Source organism: Gouania willdenowi, chromosome 24, assembly GCF_900634775.1.
Source record: "Gouania willdenowi chromosome 24, fGouWil2.1, whole genome shotgun sequence".
Taxonomy (NCBI): domain Eukaryota; kingdom Metazoa; phylum Chordata; class Actinopteri; order Blenniiformes; family Gobiesocidae; genus Gouania; species Gouania willdenowi.
Genome location: NC_041066.1, coordinates 18,383,710 through 18,407,303, shown reverse-complemented (window position 1 = coordinate 18,407,303; position 23,594 = coordinate 18,383,710). Strand labels below are relative to the sequence as shown.

At 35.9% G+C, this 23,594-nt stretch overlaps 1 protein-coding gene across 1 annotated transcript in view; it reads left to right on the top strand.

Annotated features, from left to right (window-relative positions):
• fndc4a (fibronectin type III domain containing 4a) overlaps positions 1 to 23,170 on the top strand; it is a 28,225-nt gene extending 5,055 nt beyond the window's left edge. The window contains exons 2-6 of the mRNA XM_028439651.1: positions 5,974 to 6,089; positions 9,545 to 9,749; positions 17,336 to 17,425; positions 19,395 to 19,528; positions 22,367 to 23,170. Of these exons, the coding sequence (XP_028295452.1) occupies positions 5,974 to 6,089; positions 9,545 to 9,749; positions 17,336 to 17,425; positions 19,395 to 19,528; positions 22,367 to 22,408 (587 nt within the window). The 3' untranslated portion in view covers positions 22,409 to 23,170. The remainder of the gene's footprint in view (positions 1 to 5,973; positions 6,090 to 9,544; positions 9,750 to 17,335; positions 17,426 to 19,394; positions 19,529 to 22,366) is intronic.
• Positions 23,171 to 23,594: the final 424 nt, after the last annotated feature.

The following is a 23,594-nucleotide window of genomic DNA, read 5'->3' as shown; positions in this document are numbered from 1 at the left end:
ATTTCCTCAATCGTTATTTAGAGGGTGATTTACTCCTTACTTCGGCTCCTACCTAATTTATTTCATCATTTAGGTTTTTGGAGTGCCTTTCTTTTCATTTTCTTAACTAATACATTTCTGATTACAATGGACAATAAAAATTGGTAACTATGTAAAAGCATTTGAGGGGAGCATATCGGAGTCCAAGTTGTCTCCTTGACAACCAGGTTTTTCCTACTCCTGACTGTTCTGCAAGGACTTTTATGGAAAGTTACCCAAATAAACCCCTAGTATTATGTAGTTTGCTTGCAGGTAAATTTCACTACAGACACCTTTAATAAGATGAATAAAAATGTCTCCAAACTTTGACGGTATTTCGTTACTTTACTCCTTATTTTACAATTCTTGTTGAACAATAAGATCCCCATTAAGTCAGTCTGTGATCTAAAGCAGACTCACTCTTATTATTCAACACTTTTATTACAACATAAAAACACCCACAATCATTTTTGTTATGATGCAGCCGATAAACAGTGATGCCATTTGTGCTACACAAGCAAATATAGAGGTCAGAATGAAGGATGCCCCGTCACGAACATTGATAAATTCTACCTGGGCTCGTTTCCATGTGCGTTGTCAGCCATTCATGAACATTTATCACAAGCACAATTTTTTTTTTTTTACTCTGAAAAGGTTTTGGGAGTAGCTACGATTGTCGCCACATGCTGTGATTCTTTAATTGTTTGTACTGACGTGGAAAACTGCCAGTACGACCTACTGCTGTTTAGTCCTCTGTAATGGATTCAGCAGAGCGGGGATCAATCATAGCACTTAACAGAAGGCCATCTGTGACAATGACAAAAAGAGGAATTCAAGGTTTATCTATACATTTGTTGTCATATTTGTATATCGTCACACAAGAAATCTCACTTTAAACAAAATCAACACAGTCTGAAGTCACTTGTAATGGACAGAAGAGGCTGAAAATAGTCGTCCAACTTGAGCAGCTATAATGGAAACAGCGACGGATAGAAAGAGTGCTCTTATACATTAGTAATGATTCATGGCCTGATTCAACCAAACTGTCATTTGCTCCGTCCTCACTGAATGATCCACAAACTGTATACATCACTGCTTCTTCCCTTCCCTCTCTATTTAACTCGCCATTACCTCTAAAGCTCAAAATCAGGGCACGGTGGCCAAATCCAGTCCATTATATCAGGGTTTCTCAACCTCGGACCCCATTTGGCGTCGCCAGATGCCTTCAAAAAAACTAAGAATATATTTTGAACAATTTGAGCCCATCTTCTGCTTATTTTCACCCTTTTTCTGCAGCTACACTGACCTTTCCATATTTTAACCTATTTTTATCACTTTTTCTTGCCATATTTTTGCTCCTTTTAATGCATTTTTGCTACATTACTCCCATTTCTGCCACTTCCTCCATCAAATTTCAATGTCTTTTTTGTCACAGTTTTTTCACTTTCAAGACATTTTCTGCACTTATAAACCCTTTCCACCACTTTTTACACCTAATGTTGCAAATATTGACCCATCATTGTCACTTTTAATCTCTTTTCACCATATTTGATGCTTATTTTTGCCAATTTAAACACATTTACGATTTGTCATGCCCTTTATTTGCCAATTTAAACTAATTATTCCTACTTTTTAAATTACGTTACCCCAAATGGTACCACCCATTTCTGCCACTTTTGAGCCAATATTGACACTTTGAACCTTCTTTTCTTTTTTAACCACCTTTTCTATGATTGGCCTTTTAACCCATTTTGTTTCTGATTAAATTAAGGATTTACATCTTTAAGATGACTATATATTATGGTGCAAATAATAAGAAACTTGCTGGATAACAGTGGATATTATTCAGATAAATAAGGTTATCACAGATTCATAGAACAAAGAACCATTATTTTGCTGACTTTATGGATGCACCCCAAAAATCTCTCCCCTGTATTCCTCCTTATAGATGACCTTCAGGTATAGTAGGGGTCTCTGGCACCTTTATTTTGAGGGTCGTGGGTTAAAAAGATTGAGAACCACTGCTTTAGATAATCCAGTGTGGCTCTCATGATAAAGTCTAAATGATAATCCTAGTAAACATGAATCATTGTGTGAATTACCAACTAATTCAGTCGTATCCCCTTCACTTACACATATTCAATGAAACGCCACAATATTTGCAGGGCTTGCAGTTTTTTTTCCATGCTTATATCACATGATGGCAACCATTTAAAATCTCAAATTGTTAAAATAAACTGTTTTTCCAAATTCCTGCTCTCAAATTTGCAGTGTTGTGTTTGTCATTTGCACATTATTGTGTGTTTTGTTTTCTAATCTATGTATGTCCTACAGTTCCACATTTTGCACTATTACTTATGTTAGTATTTTTTTTTTTTTATATCTACTGTCTGCTCTTGTATAAGGTTGCTGCAACAGTGAATTCCCCTTTGGGAATCAATAAAGACATATTCTGTTTTAAAATGATTCCACAACATCTCCCCATTTAAGTGAAAGGTACTTTATTGACGGGAAATTGTCGGTGCTTACATGTCATTTATACATGGAAGTGCAAATTACTCACTTTGCTGCCTATAATCTGCGGCCCACTTAACGTCAAACTGCTCCGTATTTGCCCCTGAACTAAACTGAGTTTGACAGCCCTGCTCTAAAGGATGGAATGAATGCATCCTGCTTGTTATTAATGCTGCACCTGACTCTGAACAAGTGGGAGGAGATAATATTGAGACAATATAATGCATATGTGTAGTAGAACTTGTAGGAATAGTAGCCTATCAGACATCGTAATGTCATCTTTCTATAAAAGGCTCATCAGCAGATATTACCTGACTTTCTACCCATAATATCTTATTTCAATAAGTTAAAGTATGAATATATTTAACGGCCCATCCCTAAAATTATGAGAATTCCTTCTTAGCGGAAGGATAGTGGAATCATTAATATAAATATAAGTGAGATCCATTCTACATCGCTTTCTAAAGGTCAAGGACATTTCATGCTGGATGATCCTCATCCTGCCTCATATACTCTGCTGCACATCCATCTGTACACATTACAGCGCACCTCTCCCATCAAAGGCACCCTCGTTTAATCGACCAAATGAGACAGACATAACCTCTTGACCTCCGGATACCACTTTTACCCACACTTTCCCCCCCACTTGGCCTCTACGCCGGTCACATTCATTCTACCTGACTGCATGTCACAGGCAAAAATGAGTCTGCCCTCTTGCTCAGCTCATTTACTTCTATCCACAAATCAATCTGAGAGCGTGCCAGGAGCAGGAGAGAGGTGGACGACATGACTCTCACCTCCTGTTACTGGTTTACCTGGATGTGAAGGATAGGGCTGATGGGCTTGTCTGACCTCAGCGTCTCGTAATGAAAATAAGTGTCCTAAACAATTGATTCTTTATTACAACAATGTATGAAAATGAAAACAAATATAAATAAAATTTGTAAAATTATCCACTTATTCTCCCCCTAAAAAGGTGAAACTACTTACACCTAAATGTTGTGCAGCCTGTATGCTTTTAGTACATTGTGACAATATATCGAAATATTATAACATGCTAATATTGTTGAATGAAAACATGCACGGTTTCATTTATTCAGAAAACTGTTTTTCAGGAAATTTACTTTGATCAACTGCCAGTCTTCTTCAGAGGTATCCGCTGATCGCTTTGATCTTTCCTTTACTTCTGCATAATAATTCCAGCAAGTTTTTTTGTTTTTGTTTTTTTGACTGATATGTTAAGGTTTTATTTATTCAGAAAGCTGTTTTTCAGGAAATTTACTTTGATCTCCTGACATGTTTTAGCTGCCAGTCTTCTTCAGAGGCATCCGCTTTGATGTTTCTTTGACTTCCGCATAATAATCCCAGCAACTTCCTTTTGTTTTTAATAATATAATATAGTTTTTCAAGAAATGTACTTTGATCTCCTGACATGCTTCAACTGCCAGTCTTCTTCAAAGGCATCTGCTGATCGCTTTGATGTTTCCTTGACTTCCGCATAATTCCAGCAAGTTCCTTTTTTGTATTTTTTGAATGATATGTTATGGTTTCATTTATTCAGAAAAATTGTTTTCCAGGAAATTTACTTTGATCTCATGACCTGCTTCAAATAAGTGTCTGAATAAATTAAACCTTATATTAGTCAAAAAGAAGACACAAAAAACTTGCTGGAATTATATACATATCTTAAATCAAAGCAGTGTAGACTGTTCTAAGTTGATGTTTAAAAAATATATATATATTTTGCAAAGTTAGATAGGGATATTATTGTGAAGAATGCCATCCATCCTTATACAATTTGGTTTACATTTTAGACTGACATGAATTGCCAGTGCTTTTTATTTGCAGAGGAAAACTTTTTGCACCGTAATAACACATTTTTAATATTTATTTGTTTTTGTTCATCTTCCCATTGAGTTGAAAAGGTTTTACCCAGAGTAAAGTATGTTAATATGCCCAGAGTTAGTCAATTTCCCCACTGTGGGACAAATAAAGGTCTTTTTCATCTAATGATTATTTTCCAACTGCAATTGTTTATTTATTTTTTCCCCCTTTCCAAAATATCGTATCAACATTGTTACCCATTATTGTCTGTCCTATTGTATCATGGACTGTATATTGTCCTGCCACTACTTTAATAGCATGGTGTTTGCAAATATAGAAATAAATACTAAAGCAAATTAGTGGCAACTGCTGACTCAATGACTTCAATTGCACATGCTTCATTAACGTATTTGCATTTCATTCTTCCCATTATTTTGCACACCACAGAAGATCCGCCCTCTTTGCATATTTGTTAGTGGCAAACACACTAAATGGATTGACAGTGATCCTGATTGCCTGGGGTTCGTACGCTGAGTGACGTTTACAGGCGTTTTTACAGGCGCGTCCCTTAGTAAATCTGTCCCATTGTGTCTGATTCTTTCTGTAAACTTGGAAACCGTTATCTGTGTTGGTTGCATGTTCTCTCTGTGTTAGCTTTGATGTCCGTGGTTGTGCAAGTGTAACTGATGATCAAAGAATCTTACCTCTTTGTGTTTTCCTTGTTTTTAATTATTTCTTCACACAGCATGAATCTATTCAGTGTTTTCTATAGTTGTTGCCTTTCCTCAAACACCATTCACTATCTGTGACCATTGGACCAACGCTGACAGCTAAAAGGCCTGTAGATGGCCAACAGCGTCTCCATTGTGAGGCCGATCCCATCCTGTTTATCCTTCTGAACGTAATGAATGCTTGCAGACAGCAGCTCTCTGAACAGTTTGTGTTAGTGCTGCCTGTCACCTTCTGTTTCCTCTGCTTTTGCTCACATTCACTTTGCAATCAAAACATGACGGAATACTGAAATCTAAAAAAATCTGTCAATGGAAAAATTCTTTTTCCCCCTTTTTTATTTTCTTCCTTTTTTCTTTCTTTCTTTATTCCCCTCTTTTCTTTTCCCCTTCCCCTGTTTTTTGTTTCACTTTTTTCGCTTTTTTTTTTCTTTTTGCTTTTTTTTTTTTTACTAATTTTTTTTTTTTTTTCCCCCCCCCCCCCTTTTTTTTATTTTCTTTCTTCATGAACTATAATTCTAATATGAATATATTTTTAGGCTTATAAGCACCTGTCTTTGCCTCTGGAGTTGGACATTTCACACTTGACCTCATGCAGAATGCACTGTGTGTGTACCTCAGGGTATTCAGCCAAGGGCTTTAAGTAAGCCATTGCTACAGCAAGGTTAATAATATGACATCGCACTAACTGAGTGATGAATGTAATGCTTTATTGGCTGGAGAGCTGGAAAATTGAAGTGCAGGGTAAAGGATAAAATCACACACATGCACACACACGTAATGATTTCAGAATACAATGAATGCAGGCGGCAGGAAGCTGAATGAATCGATTGAAGACTTGCATGGATTAACAGCTCTTTCTCTATTTTATTGTTCTACTTTCCTGCAGATCGACCTCCAGCTCCAGTCAATGTGTCTGTCATGCATCTGCGAGCTGACTCGGCCACCGTGTCATGGGAAGTTCCTGAAGGAGACATAATAATTGGCTTCTCCATCTCACAACAGGTAAACTTCTAAATCCGTGATGCACATCAGGCTGTCAGGACTTCCCCCAAATATTGACAACAATATTGTTCTTTTTTTATTATTAAATTGTGGATTACAAAAATGTATTTTTCAGATGTTGTGCAGCTTGAAGTCGGAGTAAAACTCAGTTCGGGAAAAGTGTTGAAAGAAAATGCGTGTCCATGCATCACAGGGTCATGTTAGGATAAAATAATTTTAAAGACTTGTTTGTGCTGCTCAACTAATCACCTGCATAAAAAACAAATGTAAATGTGCAATAGACAAAAATACTGGATATAACAAAACATTGTTCGCAATCTGTGCCAAAAGGCTTAAAACAAAAAAGGAAATAAATTTTTTAGGTTATCTATTGAAAGTTTTGTTTATTGTTCCACTCCATGTGAAATAATTATTTTTGCACTTTAAAAACAGAACTAAGTAACTTGGGCTTAGTGCTCCCCGTAAACACTCCGCACCCCCCGCCCCCACAGCTGCATGCGCACCTTTGCTCTCCCAAGACGGTGGCAACCGTCACTGAAAAATCCTAATACAACAGTGACACTAAGGGTGCTTTCACACATATAGTCCCATGTGACCATGTGAACAGTATGAAGAAGAGAGACAAGTAAAATAAATGAATGAATGATGAGGGAATAATACGGAAGGGAGTGTGGAAATGTGTGATGTGTTTGTCTGCTGACAAAGCAGCTGAAAATGGATGGATACATGGTTGGATATTTGTGTGTGTGCTGCCTGATGGAGCGCTGGGTTGCGAGTGTGTGCATGCCTGTTGCCGCGACGACAGTATGTGTGATTGCTGCTGAGCTGTCGCTGCATGGAGTTGCTCCGTTCCTCGGACAAAGGTCTTCTCTGCCTTTTTTTTTGCTGCTCCGCCATGATAAAAGTTTGAGAAAAGGGAATCTGTAGACAACCGTGTGCAGCCATGGGGCTGGTCATAATCTAGCATTAGTTTGTATTGGACTGCAGTAAAGCAGTACGTCTGCCACCGGATCGGAGGCAGGGAAAGTTGCAAGTGCTATTGCAGGGGGGATAAAAGACCCCCCAATCACCACATAAACACTTGTATTATTACCCTCACAGGGACTACGAGAAGGATTTATTAAGGTGAAAAAGGTACTTAGTTCTGCTTTATTTTAAGTTACATTTTGTTCTCCAAAAGGCTTCTCCCAGTTCCATTTTTCTGTAGGTTTTTTACTGTTTCCCGTACACTAGAAGACCAGACCTATCCACTGATACCAAGCAAAGCTTAATCTGAGCATTGACTGTGAAGTTATTGCATGTCAGAAACAGGCAGCCGAAATTAAGTCCCCCATGACGTCACAATACAAAAAAAAGCTGAAGCTGATTTTACAGCGCTTGGATATGTTGACTTTATTTTAATTTTTCTCTTATACTACAAACATTTGGCCATACAAGTCATATCAAAATTTAAATTAACTTGTTTTATCATGCTAGTAGGACTTCAAGAAGATTTTCATGAAATTGAAGACGTCCCCCTGTTTGTCACGCCCCACCTGTCATGTCACCATTCCCCACCAGGGGGGTACATCACACACTTTGAAAAGCTTTTTTTTTTTTTGTGTATGTTTTGGTTTTATTGGTGGATTTGTAGCCCAAATTAAAAGGTGTTTGAAATGATTACTTTTTTTTTTCCCCCCCACCAAAAATAAAAACTGAAAGTAAGTAAACAAAGTCTGGCAGAGGTAAAAGCAGCAAAAACAACTGTACACAATATATCACAAACCAAGCAAAAAGACAGTTAAAACAACAACACCTTAACACACATACACATCACATACATTGTAAGGCAAAGAAAAATAGAAACCAAAAAGAGCTTGACTTTATGAATTTAAAACCAAAGTAAGACAGATAAGTCAGATTCATTTTTTTTTTTGACATGGTCAGCTTTCAACAGTTTTGGGGGAAAAATACAACTTAAAATTATTCATAAAATGGTTGAAACGGGGGTGAGACCTTTTCCACTTACAGCAGACACACTTTGAGAAGCACTGCACTATAAGCAGATATTTAACTTTGCTTCTCATTCAGCATGACTGAACATGTGACATCATTTCTCCACTCGGGGCTTTTCATCCTTTCTCATTTGCATTTGAACAGACTTGCTTTGCTTTAAGAGTGTCAGGAAGTTAAATCATTACATTAGTCATTACTTACAAAGCCACATGGCCTTTTTTCATCTTGCATCTCAGACAGACAATAGAGACGTTTCAAAATACACAAGCAGACATCTGGAACCTCTCCAATAGAATATTATGAAGCTTAAAAAGGCGTGCTGACACAAGAAAGCTGCACCTGCTCTGAGAATGAATTACTCTAATAACACATTTTATTGATGAAGGCTCGTCTCTCAAGCTAATTGTGACCCAAATTGTTCAGAAAATTGATGCCGTAAAAGTCCAATTTTCAAACGGATACCGCATATTGTGAAAGTAATTCACCACCTGTTGCTGCAATAAAAGTCTCAGCATGTTGTTTTGCATCCGCCTGAAAATCTGTGGCTCGACACTCATTTCACAGTGGTGTGCTCACATGCCTGCTGTACTGCATCTAATACAAATGTTCCTTACCCTTAAAGACAGTTATTTTTCCTTGTATATTCAAGTTCTACTTGTTACTTGTAGATCTGCTTGTAAATGTGTGTGTGTGTGTGTGTGTATATATATATATCACCCAACAGACAGACAAAATCACAAAAAATATGCTGGTAAAAAGAAGAAAAAAAACCATAACAAATCTAGTGGTAAAATGGGTTCATAGTGTCAATATTAAAATAGGAACAATTAGTTTAAACTGGCAAATAATGGGCATGACAAATTGTGAATGTGGTTAAATTGGCAAAAATAAGCATGAAATATGGTGAAAAGAGGTTAAAAGTGACAATAATGGGTCAATATATGTGACGTTAGGTGGGAAAAGTGGTGGAGAGGATTTCTAAGTGCCAAAAATGTCTTGAAAGTGGAAAAAATGTGCAAAAAAGGCATTGAAATTTGATAGAGGAGTTTTAGAAATGGGAGTAATGTAGCAAAAATATGGCAAGAAAAAGTGATGAAAATTGGTTGAAATATGGTATATTTGGTGTAGCAAAAATTGTTTCAAAATTTTCTTCAAGACATCTGGCAACCCCCTCCCAGTGTCTCGTGACCCCAAATGGGATCTCGACCCCAAGGATGAGAACCCATGCTTTAGAAAATAGTGCATCTAATTTGCCATGATTATTTTTTTTTTGTTTTTAGTGACCTTACAAACGGAGGGAAATATTTTTTTTGTCCTTTGAGGAAACAACACTAAAGTTATGGAGGTCTCCATATACCGTATACATTATAGTTTGTGGTGTGAGTGTGTATGAATGAGTTAATAGATCTGCTTGAATATTCTCTCCAATATGTGGCTCTTGCGTCTTCTTTCTAACACAGAGGCAGGAGGGTCACACGCAGCGTTTCATCCGGGAGGTCAACACCACCAGTCGCTCTTGTGTTCTTTGGGACCTGGAAGAGGAGACGGATTACATCATTCAGGTCCAGTCAATTGGACTTTACGGCGAGAGCCAAGCCAGCAAGAAAGTCCATTTTCGCACACTTAAAAAGACTGATCGCATTCCTTCCAACAGCTCCAACCAAGGTACGTGTACATTTATTGCTTTATCTCCATTCACGCCTTTGTATTTTTCTGTAGACTGAGTTGATTTTCTTTGCTAAATGTTCTGAAGATCAATTCAAACCTATGTAGGTTTGCCTCGTCTTTGCTTTTTCAACAACACACTCTTAAAATTGGCCCCTCCAAAAATATTGATTCGTACAAGAAGTGCTGATAAATAGGACCGTTTGTCAGCTTGATGTTTCAAGTGGAGTCAATAATGTATGAGTCATCAATGTGATCATCAGTCATTTTGTATTGCTCTTATCTTCAGTTAAAAAGCACCGAAAGGTAAAAACAAACTAAAAAAACTACCTACGCATGCTCTGGGAAAACATTTAAACTCAATAGAAGTAAACTATACTGGACTCTTACACGTACATACGTTTTTAATCTGACGATATGGCACAAAGCAGCCTTCAAAAGTCAATGCAGTCAATAAAAGTCAAGTTTTTTACAATAATCATATGAAGAGAAAAGCCCAGTGAAAATACTAACCATAGATTGTTGTATATGATGATATAAAGCAGGAGTTCTTAAACTGTTTGGATTCGGGGACCCCTTAAAGGTTAAAAAATATTAATAAAACAAACCCCTCATAATATTTATGTCAATTTAACACAATTTACCACCATTTGTAACATAACTATTTAGGATCTTTGCTGTAGAAATGAACTTAATTTTTTACCTGTCTTAGTCTTGTATATAACATAAAATGTGTTTAATTACAACAAACAAAATCTGTGCACATTTAGAAAATAAATAAAATGTAACTACTTTTTTGGATTTAGATAGTAATCACAGTGATAACAGCAGAGCGTCACGTTCAGTCTCATATATTGCACATGTAAAATGTTTCTTTTATTGGTGCATTGGTCCCCATATGTACTTATACACTTTTGTAATAATATAACAAGAATAAAAATAAAGTAATTTCAAGCACCCCTGTTTTGCGAACTACAAGAAAGTTGATCTTTGGAACTTCTGAATTTTTTTGTTTTGTTTCATGTAACAAGTACCCTTTAATTTGTACAAAATATAGTCTAAAATGTGTGCTGATACACCTAAAAACAACAATATTTTTCTACTACTTTAAAAATATAAAAGGTACTTGTTGATCACATTGTTCTCATTTAATTACAAAGTTGCAAAACCACATGAATCAAAGCAGGAGGCATTTTAGGATTGAGAAGCAAAAATATCTGACAAAAGGCAGCTTTATTCTGACATTGTTCCAGATTATCCTGAGAAGACAAAACAGCAAAACTGTAATAACTGTATTTATTCATTCATTCAATATTTTATGGTAAACCTGTCAATAAATATGCTTTTATGGGTTGATTCAACTTTATTTTCTATTGATGAAAAATCTTCATAATGATAAAATTGCAGTGCAGATGATCATTTTTAGTCACTGTATTTCCTTTTCTTTTGGATTTCCAGCTCCCTATAACTCTGTTTAGCCTTTTCCCCATCTTGAACCGCCATGGGCCTTTTCCCCCCCTAAAGCACAGGCAGTCCACTGCAGACACTTTCCCTTTTCCCAGCTTGTGCGCTAAAGCTTTCCTCTGGCTTTGAACTGCTTCTAAGCACTTTGAAATGAGATACAGTAAAGTACCAACAGGCGCAAGCATCCACCCGCTGCATCTCTCTGGGGCGCTCTATGTGCGTCTCGGAGTTTTATTTTCTCCTAGACACCAATGCATTATTGACATCCTCTTTGAGCGTGGCCACTGGCATGCTCCTGTGAATTTATATAACTCTGGATTATACTGCACAGCATTTAGAACATTGCAGATGGAGTGTAAGGGCTCGGTTAATGAGGGAAACATTGAAACCAACCTAAAATAAGTTATCCTCCCCCTTTAGGCTGATTCGCCTATGGAGGATTTTACATTACAGAGGCCAGTTTTCTGCTGATTTTTGCAAACTTTGGTCAAAATTTCTGGTATAAGCCTAAAATGTACTGTATAGTTTTGCCATTTGACATTGCTGAAGACAAGTCTGACACTTCAAACTAATGTCTTTTTTGGGGGGTGAATTTATGGGCTGCTTTAGGTTGGGAATAAAGGAAGCGCTGATGCAAGAGAATCATAAATGTTCCTGTTCAGCTGAGTCAGGTTGGGTACCATTACTGTAGTTAAGATGGCAATTTGGACAAAGTAAAATAGAAGAAATTAACTTAAAAGCATTTTCTAATACAGGCTATAGTATTAGACAATAATAAAGAAAAAAGGAAGTCCAGGGTCAACTCAGTACAGATTTCGCAGGCGACATCAATCAGGATGCACCGCGACAAAAGTCTTCCAACTGGGTCAGAAAAACTGCCCCTTTGGTCGATGCGCTTCATTTGTTGGACTTTGTTTTTGTGCGCTGAAGCAATCAGTGTCAGCTTTTCATAAATCTAATGTTGACAATGCTGACTCCTCGTGTCCCACTTTGAAAGCACAAACACATAAAGTTTCTCTGTGCAAGCGTTGCAGACTGTTACTCAAATTTCTTTCTACGTTCTTTTTTGTATATTCTAGCTACAACTGGACATTGGACACAAAAAAATTTGGTCATAATGCGGGTCGATCATCAAGCTCAAAATAGCTTAGTCACATAGAAAAGTTCATACTCAGAATAAGTATGTGAATAAAGTCAAATAAAAGCATGTTTGTTTTTTTTCCAACTGCAATTTTTTGGTCTTTTTCCTTTGCAAAACAAATAAATAAACAAAAGCAAAAATATTGTATTGTATCATTATTGTGATCCCATTGTCGTCTACTGTATCATATCATTAAGTAAGTGTATCACCCCACCTCGAGCAGTGATACATGATAAATATATCAATATGTTTCATTTATTCAGACAAACTTTTTTCAGGAAATTTTCTTTGATCTCCTGACATGTTACGACTGCCAACTGTCAGTCTTCCTCAGAGGCATCTACTGATTGCTTTTGATGTGAGCGAACCTGAGAGAGCTCCCAGGTTGGCCACACCCAGAAAGAAATCATAGGGACACATTAAAGCGATCAGTAGATGCTTTGAAGAACTTGTAAGGACACATCAAAGCAATCAGTAGATTACCAGTCATCTCCTGACATGTTTTGACTGTCAATCTTCCTCAAAGTTAATTTCCTGACGTTTTGTCTGAATAAATGAAACCATAACATATCAGTTTAAAAAAAGACTAAATTAACTTTCTGGAATTAAATATATTAGTCATCCATCTCAGTAGGTGGCAGTAGAAAGCGCATTAAGGCTACGAAGTGGAACTAGTATGAGCTATTATTAGGTTTAGGATCAAGTTGGAATTGAATGTCTGCTTTAAAATATATAAATTATGGGTTAAAGCGCTATTGGCTTTGATCTCTGTTTGGGGTGTGTGTGTCCTACAGTTAAAAAAACATGTATTTTTGCTAATCTTGGTTAGCTGTAGGGATGAATTACATTTATTTATTTATTAAATGAGCCACCTATTGTAAGAAGCTTTGACGAGCCACTAATGTTCCATTTAACAACATTTTACAAAGACTTGTTATTTGTCTCCAGGTGATGAGCACAACCTGCTTTACTAAAAGCTGGAGGTAGATGAAGCTATAAATGTGATGAATAAATTGAGAGGTTTTAAGGTCTGTGGCTTTGTGTAAAGCCTAGGTTCCCAAAGTGGGTTACGGGTACCCCCAGGAGTACACAAATTCTCATGGGGTACATAAATAAAAGTGTAAAACACTGACAACAGAGTATAAATAGAGCAGTTAATTATAATGCTAATGCTAGGGATCAGAATTGTTTTTTGTTGCCAAGTACATTGACATATACAAGGAATTTGTCTTGGTGTATTGGTGCGAAAGAAAAAAACAAGGCTAAAACAACAAGTATTTAAATTAAATCAAGTATGAGAAACAATTACCAATATATAAAGTAGAATCAAAAAAAGTTATTGCTAATGATAATGCTAGGTTGATGTTACTGCTATGTTTATGATGATGCTAGGCTAATGTTATTGCTAGGCTAATGCAGTGTGACGCGGACAAGTGTCTACTTCCTTATTTGTATTTTCTTCAGGAAATGCAAATATTCTAGCTAATCTATATTGTTTCTCAACAGGATTGGTAAAAACCCCTGTAGGGCTACATTGTTTATGACATGACATTATTATTATTTAAGTTTGCAGAAGTATGGGGTACGTGGTTTCAGGTTAATTGTCTGAAGGAGTACGGGACTGTGAAAAGCTTGATTCTGTATCATGAAATATGACAGTAGACCTCTGTCTAACATTTGCGTCATTGTAGCACTATATCTTTATCCAGCTGTCTCTGTTTGTTCTCATAAGGTAGAGTAGAAAATGAAATGCTGTGCCATCGGATTTCAATCCAAACCTTTTTTTATTGCACCTGGCTCTAACATCTTTAAATCCATTTCCGGAGATTCCTTGTCGCAGCCAAGTGCTTTCCTACTAAAAACTAAATTGATTTACGCGATATACCACCATCTTTAGGAGCCAGTGCTTGGATCGCCTCGAATCAATAAAGCTTTCATAGTTTTTAAAAATTTGCAAGGTATTTTCTTTGAAAGTATGATGACTTACGACTGAATACATTCTACTTTATTAACCTGTGCGGAGCAGATTAGAATCAAATTCATATAAAGCATTTCCTGGCAAGGCATCCACCATGTGTAGCTGGAGGAATTTGAAGATAATCAGACTTTGGGGAATTTTTTTTTCTTGGATCAATACCAGTTTGTAGGAATTTCATCAGCTCTGTCGAAGGCTTTTAACCTGAGTATGTGTAAAATGTGTGTTGAATCTAAATCTATATGTGCTACAGTTTTGTCTTTCTCTAATGGAGAATAAAGACATGTCTAATGTCTGTGGAAGGAGTTTGTTGTTTGCAGGGAAATAATTCTAGTGTAGTTGCGTAAAAGCATTGGAAAAATAACCAACTGCAGACATGAGAGCAAACGCATTAAACCTTTAGGCTGCATGTCATGGTCCCAGTCGTCACAATTAGTTACACTTCATAGAGACTCTCTGCCATCTAAGACACAGTTTTTTAACTTCTAATTAAATTTTTTTTATTTATTTTTACCCATAAAACAAGTTTACAAAATCTTTTTTTTGTTTTTGACTCATCAAACTTGCTTCAGTGCAGCTAATACATGAAAGACTTTTTCGCTAGAAATATGTCCCATATTATCTAAGGGAAGCAGTAGCATCTGTCGACGAGAGCTGTGTGACATCGGCATAAGGCAAATGTCAATGTGTCATCAATGTCGTCAGGAAAACAATATTCTGCTGTAATCACCCATTAAAAAGAGGAATACTATAAAGATGTGATGACTGGAAGAATGAAGCATTAAGGTTTCCTGGTTTTTCACAGTAGCATCAGGATGCACTGAAAAAAATCAGTAGGATCATCAAATTAGCTGTTTCCCTTTAAAATATTCACCTGATGTTACAGCATGGATCACATTATTGTAATGAAAGAGTATGTTAAGGTTTCATTCATTCAGACAACTTTTTTTTTTTTCAGGAAATGTACCTAATTTTCTGACAAGCTATCTGCAGATGCCTGTGAAGAAGACTGACAGTTAGCAGTCAAAACATGTCAGGAGATGAAAGTACATTTCCTGAAAAAAAAAAGTCTGAATAAATGAAACCATAACATATTATTAAAAAAAAAGAACATTTACTGGAATGAGTAATGAAATTGTGTTTTCTGGTGTCTTTATGCATAAAGAAATAATTAAACGGAATAGAAAAAAAATTTGGAAAAAAGTTGTACAATTTGAATAAATGAGTGTTTTCAAAAGATATGGACCAGTTACGTCTCCAAGCTGTAACCACACATGTACTGGAACTACTGAGAAAAAGCAAATCTCCAATTCCAAATTAATGAGTAAATAAATAGATTTAATGAGTAAATAGACAGATTTAAGTCAATACATATATAAATAAGTTTTCTAATTGACCCTACGATGGGCAAACCGTGAAATCAAAGCTAAAAATGGGACCACCGTCCAACCCTAACTCCCTCTTCCCTGTTCCTTTCCCCCATACCAAGGTGTAATGCTGCCCTCACTTTTTATATCTTCTTATTGTAATGAAATACATGTATTTTTTTTTAATTGCAATAATAAAACATGCATAGCTGTGGTAAAAAGATTGCACTACATGTAGTGTTGACAAAAAAAGAAAGAAAATAGCTAAAAATGGTTGATAAATGTGAATAAAACTGTGCAATGATACCCGAGAACGACGTATGACCAGGAAATAAGGTTTCAGGAAATGTTAGACTGTGGTCATGTGACACCGTGCACATGAACTGACTCCACATCAGTGCACCTGGATCCCGGAGTGGCTGCACTAATCTTCTCTCAGCACTTACACATTCATTGATGCAAAATAAAGCCGACTGTAAAGCGGAGCCGTTCTGTAACTCCTCATGTGAGCAGAGTTGACAGCCTGGCGTTGGAGCTAGACAAACTTGATTCACTAAAAGAGTCAATTTGGCAGAGTGGCGCTCTGGAAGAGTTCCATCCCAGTGAGTGAAGCGATAGTTTGGAGAGGACAAACAGGCCCATATCTAATCCACTTAAAGGAAAATTAATATGACAAGATGGCTTTGAGCTTATATCTGCTGTTTTTCTGATTACAACTGTTTTTTCTGAATGGGATGAATCTCAATCGAGTTTACGTGGTTCTAACAATAACAGTTTTTTTATTTAATGGTTTTTGCATCTTAAAATCTCATCAAGTTGGTAGAACAGCACCTTCATCCAACAAAGGAGTAAAGGTGCAAGTCATGATGGATCAAATACTAGCACTGAGAACATGTTTTCAATTAAAAGAACAATAAAGTTTAACCTTTGTGGAAAATGACATTTCATTATTATTCTAACAAAGGAAATGTTTATTTTGGTGTTTAAAGACTTGCATCATGCCTTATGTCCCATCTGTGATTCTGTAGTACAAATATATATATATATATATTTATTACATGGTCAGAAAAAGTAACAACACCAGAAAACCCATGTTTGTGTTCTTTTCTGCACAGGGAGGCCTTTCTTAGTTCTTTAATGCAAGAAAGCAGCATGAACATCAGGGCTTGAACAGATGCTTTTTATTGGCAGCATTGTTTACCCAAGGCAAATAATAAGACTTAAAGAACATCCACTAAATGAAGAATGTCGAAAGAAAATGTTGGATTCAGTTGTGAAAAACTTACAGAAACTTGGAAAAATACTGAAAAGGTTTTGATAGAAGAATAATTATGGTACAGTTCAAATATTGTAGCAAATGTCACAACATCAAAGGCACTAAATACAGTAAAAAATATGACTTTGTAAAGCATTTTTCACCCAATAATTCTGGAATGTGTTTGGAATCCAACTGTGCTGCATTATCTAAAAAAATCTAAATAACATAGGGACCCTTTAGTCGAAAACAAATAAATCAAGAATTAATGGAGGACGGTTTTACAGTATTTATGTAAAGGTATAGGTCTTGTAAATGTTTTGAATGATGACTCAGCTTCCCACATGAAAACATGACTCAGGCTCTTTGTGTTCTCTCTCCCAGATGATCCCACAGTGCAGGGCCTGGAGAAGTCTCGGCATCTTCAGACGGGGGAAATGATCATCATTGTGGTGGTGCTGCTCATGTGGGCAGGTACGTGATTAAAAATCCTTCCCGTTATACAAAAATAACAAAAAATAAGGACTCAAACATGGTCAATATACAATACAATAAGCCCTGATCTAAAAAAAAAAAAAGACAAATAGAAATGTGTTAAGGCAAAGTTGAAATCTGAGTCCACTATGGCATGCAAGGAGAATTTATTTGCATTTACACAAGGAATATATAATCAAAACAGGGAATTACATCATTATAAGTCATAGTTTGTTTAAAATAAAATACATTTATTTCTATTAAAAATTCGAATATTACAAAAATTATTACTCAACTAGTTAATGATAATAATTGGATTTTATATAGCGCTTATCATAGACACAAGCACTTTACATTGAAGTGCATCATTCTTTCAATCCATACACAGTGGTGGTAAGCTACTATTGTAGCCACAACTGCCCTGGGGCAGACTGACAGAAGCGAGACTGCCATAGTATGCCATCGGCCCCTCCGACCACCACCAACCCTCACTCACACACTACATTCATACTAGGCAATGTGGGTGAAGTGCCTTGCTCAAGGATACAAACCACAATGACTTGGCTAGAGCGGGATTTGAACCCCCAACTCTTCGGTTATTCGGCGACCCACTCTACCACTGGGTCATGGTTCTGAGGTGAGGTCAAAATAAAATCCTTGACACTGATGAAATGCAGAGAAAGCATTTTTGAGAGTTAATGTACCACCTAAACAGAATAAGTTCGATTTGTTTTGTTGTATAAATGGAGGAAAAGTCAGTAAATCAGAGAAACTGCCTGAATAAGTTTAAACTCAGTTGGTGAAAATTGACTTTGGATCCATATTTCTCTATGTGGGTTTAATCATTAGGAGAGTTCAATTAGCAGATTCAACACTATCTTTTATATTATGGAAACCAGTTAAAGTTATTGGTATTCTTTTTTTTTTTTTTGAATCTCTAAAGAAAATCCAATAACTCACCCAGGATTTTTACCAACAAACATCTGCATCATCCCAAGTCTGGTTAAACTGAGTCTGATTGTCTCACAGTTGCAGCATCAAACCCACATTCTAACCATTGCGAGCATTCCCATGTTCTCCGTTCCGCTATGAACGTGAACACCGTCTCCTTTGAGAACGTTCCAGATTAATGAAGTGTTGATGCACAATGAGAAGTGGCATATCTTGACAGGCTGCCATGAAGCAAGGCGTCCCACCCCCGGGGACCAAAGTGAGATGTTAAATAATACTAACAAGACTCACTAGAGTGGCACGAAGGCTGTGAAGAAGTGTGAGAGGAAAATAATAATAATAATAATAATAATAATGGAAAAGCCCCTGATGGTGAATTTATAGCAGGCTGTTGCTTATTTTTTCTACACACAGGTGAACCTTAGTTTGACTCATGTAGGAAAATATGTGATTTAATATTCCGTTATATAACTGGATTTTCATTGTTGTATAATGGAATACTTGTAATGTGAAGAAATCCTGTTAAAAGCCTTTGATTTAAATCATCCCATGTCGTGCAGCTACTGTATGATTATGCTGTTCAACAATATTTTAAATCAGTGGTTCCCAGCCTTGTTTTGGGGTTGACCCCATTTTGATATCAAATTTCTGGTGACCCCATAAACTGTTTTTTTAAACATCACTTTTTGATCATGTTTGTGATTTAGGGTTATGAGATGCAACATTTTTATACTGTCCTTTTTAAAAAAAAAATATATATATATATATATGTGTGTGTAACAACTCAATAAATGTACTTAAGTCTCCACAGTAAATGTAAAAAAATGAAAGTATGCATAAAAAGATGCAAAACAGCCATAAATGGTTCTCCCCTTGTACTTTTTATATCATTGTTAGGTAAATATAGTACAAATCATAAAATAAAAAAACTATATATACACTATACACTTCTTGTTACCTTCCATTTGTGAGTGCCACATCTGACGTGTGTGTGTGTGTGTGTGTCTTCTCCTGGCAGCTGTGATCGCCCTGTTCTGCCGACAGTATGACATCATCAAAGACAACGACTCCAGCAACAATAAGGAGAAGGTGAAGCCGTCGTCAGAGAGGAGCACGCCGGAGCACCACAGTGGAGGATTGTTGAGGAGCAAGGTGAATCATAAACGTTTGTGTGCAGGGAGACGACCCTGCAGGGGCAGGAATAGCAGCTCGAGTGTGTGACATCAAGATGAATCTTTGGCAACAACAGCTGAAAAAATGCTTTCAGGTCGACATACTGTAGCTGCAGGAGATGATTCTAGATTAAAATCTGAGGCTTCACCACAGTCTGAAAACCACTTTTCTCTGAGGGTCACTTTAGAATTATGACCTCTCTTAAAATTAATGCTACAAAAATAGACAATAAAAGGTCATCATTATATTTACATTTAGTGCTTTATTAAATATGATATTTAAAGTTGAATTTTAAAATATTTATATTTATTGTAAAGGTATGTCAAATTAGTAGACACTTTATTTTTCATGTCATATATTTTATCATTTATTATTCACTAAATAACATGTATAATTAATTTTTAAAAAAAAAGTAAATTGAGGTTTGTAAATGTATTTGCATTTTTAATCTAAGGTTGATCTTCAGGCTTTGATGCATCAAAAATTTCTAAAAGTTCTTGTTTAAAAGTCACTTATTCAAATTTCTGCATATGACAGTTTTTAGTCAAAGTCAGCTTTATTGTCGAATTCACTACATGTACAAAACATGTAGAGATTCATAATTACTGTTCTTTCCTCCCCACACATTTACAAACGCAACTATGTAGAATATATACAAATTATAAAGACAGGACAACAACAGCACAAAAGGTATTTACAATATTTACAGTGACAGTGCAGATATGAATTTGAAAATAAATATAACTAAGATATATTACAATAGTGCAGAACAGTCTGATGCTACATAAAATGGCTGGTGTAAAGGTGAGTTCACTTGGAGAGGGTTATTCTAATGATCATATACTCATCATCATTAGGCATTCATATGCACCTTTACCATACAGTAATACTAATACTTCACTGTAGTGCAGTGCAGATATCTGCTCTAAGCTTTTTCAAAATATTGGAATTTTTGGAGACAAATTTTTGACAAAAAGGAAGAATGACAAAAAACGAAAAAATTATGACAAACATTAAGTTTTTGAAAATCTAAAATTCTATATAAAAATAAATTGGTTTTGCCTCATAATCCGAACGCAGAAATAGTCTCTTCCACCTGTGTCACTGTGATGCATAAAATTTTAATAAATATACAATTTTTTTTTTTTAAAGTCTCCAACCACACCTTTCTGCTTTTATTACAACACCCTCAGAATAAAAAGGTTAATATGTTGCAACAAGGGCACCCCAATGAGAATCATTTATTTATACAACCCCAAAGGAGTCATTCATCAACTACAGGCTCCAGCTGTGCATCAGGCGGGCGATGGGTTATGAAAATTTAGATTCCAGATGGATAATTTGACAAGAGAAGACGTAAGCAATTAAGAAACACTAAGGTGCGTGTCACGAACAGACAAAGCTGCAGAATAGCGTCAATATAACATAATGGTGTCACCTTTATTTAATGTTGTGTAGTTTTTTCTACAAGATGCTGAAATAATAAGAAAAAGACTGGATAATATATATTTTTTTATAGTTTTTTTTTTCTACAGGAATCAACTCTTAGGATTAAAATTATTATTATTATTATTATTATTATTGGGCTTTTTGAAACCTTCTCGTTCCTATGTTTCTTAACAGCTAAAACCAAATTTATAAAACCCTTGAAGTCCAGTGCTCCAGTGAATATCCTGAGTTTAGAGCAGCATGGGCAACTAGCGACCTGGGGGCCACATGCGGCCCTCGCTCTGATTTGGAGGGGCCCTTGAAGTAAATGCACAAAATGATTTAAAAACACACACAAAATTACAGTAATAGAAACTAGATGATATAAATACACAAAATGACTCCAAAAAAATCCAACAGGAAAAAAAACAAAAAACAGAAACGGATACACAAATAATGTCTCCAAAATAACAACAAAGATACACAAATTGGCTCATAACAAATTAATGAAATGAGAGAAAAAGTTAAAAAAAAAACCCCTCACAAAACGACAGTAAAAACACACAAGACAAAAACATAACCACAAATGACACAAAAACTGCATGAAATGACAACACAAACTTATTGTTCTTTCCTGTATCAATGCTCAGATTTATCTTTTTTTTTTTTTTTTTGTCACCCCGCTGTGATAAAAGTTGTCCACCTCATGGTTTAAAGCAGAGGTAGGCAACTTTTATTATCACAGCGGGGCCACAAATATGTGTTTTTGATCGGAGGGCCACATGATCAACATTCATGTCAGCATTTAGAATAATGACCAATCTGATCATTAATACAGGAAAGAGTTTTTATAGTAATTTTATGTATTTTTCTGTCATTCTGTGTATGTTTGTTGTTTTCTTGTTTGTTGTGCATTTCTGTAGTCCTTTTGTGTATTTCTCCAGTAAAATATGTTTTTTGGAGTCATATTGTGTATTTGTGTTGCCATTTTTAGTTTTATTTGAGTACTTTTTATGTGTTTCTGTTGTTGTTTTGCTCATTTGTTAGTACAGTTGATTTGCAGAGTAATTTTTAGTTTTTCTTGTCTTTTGTTGTAATTTTGTATATTTTTCTGAGTAATTGTGTATTACTTTTGTCGTTTCGTTCATTTTTGTAGTAGTTTTGGAGTATTTTCTGTGTTTCTCTTGTCTTTTACTGTATTTTCCTGCAATGTTGTAATTCTTTGTATTTGTTCATGTATTCTTGCTCTTGTTTTGTGTATTTTTCTGTCATTTTGTACATTTAGTTTGGGGGATGCATAAAAGGTTTTTCTGATCCAAAGCATTTTTTTTTTGTACCAGAATCAAACATCAGAGGTGACATTCATTTTTCATTATTTATCTGTTGCAGTTTAATCCCTCTGTGCCATCGATCAACATCATTGAAGTTTGAGAAGAAAGACGGCGACCTTCAATCCATCTTATTCTTTAACAAGGGAAAACAAATAAATAAAAGGAATACATTTGAAAGTACTTACATTTTCTGTCGGGGACATCAGTTCAGGAAAGTTTTGACGTGAAGACACAAAAAGCCGCATGCAGCCTGTATTTTTGAAGGAACACACAAACCTGAATCCATCAAATCCAACCAACACTGAGACGGTAGATAGAGAATCCTTCTCTGAGTGCTTTATGGTTCTCTAATAATGCTAACCCATGGTGCAGTTAACATTGATGTCTTAGCCAAGTGCGGTAATATGTGAATGCAATACAAAACACACAGTTCATCACCTCTGGGAGAGAGGCCTGTCTTTGTGAAATGACAAAATACGCAGTGCATTTTGTTTATTACATTTGCATGACTGTGCAGATAGATGCAGGCTTTCCCTGTTGAAGACGGAGCCGCTCAGATTCCACGTACGTTTTCATCACACATGGATAGTTTTGTCTCACTACTACTGTGAGTAGATTAAAAATGTGGGCCCAGAAACCATTTGTAAAAATGTACAATTCACACGGCCCTTTTTCCTGCTAGTAATACTGAGGTGCGATTTTCTGAAAATGTTGTATTTTTTCATATTTCAAACATTGAAAACATGCCTGTACATATCTCATTCATAAGATGCATGCAAGATATTTGCAATAGGTTAGCATTAAGTGTGATTCTTTCAGTTGGGAGGACAAATGGAGAATAAACTTGATTACAATACTGTGATGAACTCTCAATGGTTTTGATTTCTAAATGAAACACTATTTAGTTCTCACTACTTTCACATGAGTCAAGTAGTATTTAACTTTCACATTTGTGGATTTTAGCTACAAGTTCAGCTGTTCACACAGTTAGCACTGCTCCTCTAACTAACGAAGCAATACTAACAGTGTGAGCTCAAATCTGCTGCACCATGCACTGCTGCATCCAATAATTCTCATTTTCTCGTTCCAGTTTAAGTATGCACATCATATTTAAACTAGTTTTTACAGTGTTGTGATAGCCTTTTCTCAGAAAAAAAAAATTCCAAAATTTTTCAGTTTTTATGCCTTACTATAGCCTTACCTCTCTGATTGGGTGTTAGTCACTTTTTCTTCAATTTCCACTTTTTCTGATCTTCCCGTTCCAGTTTAAGTATGCACATCATATT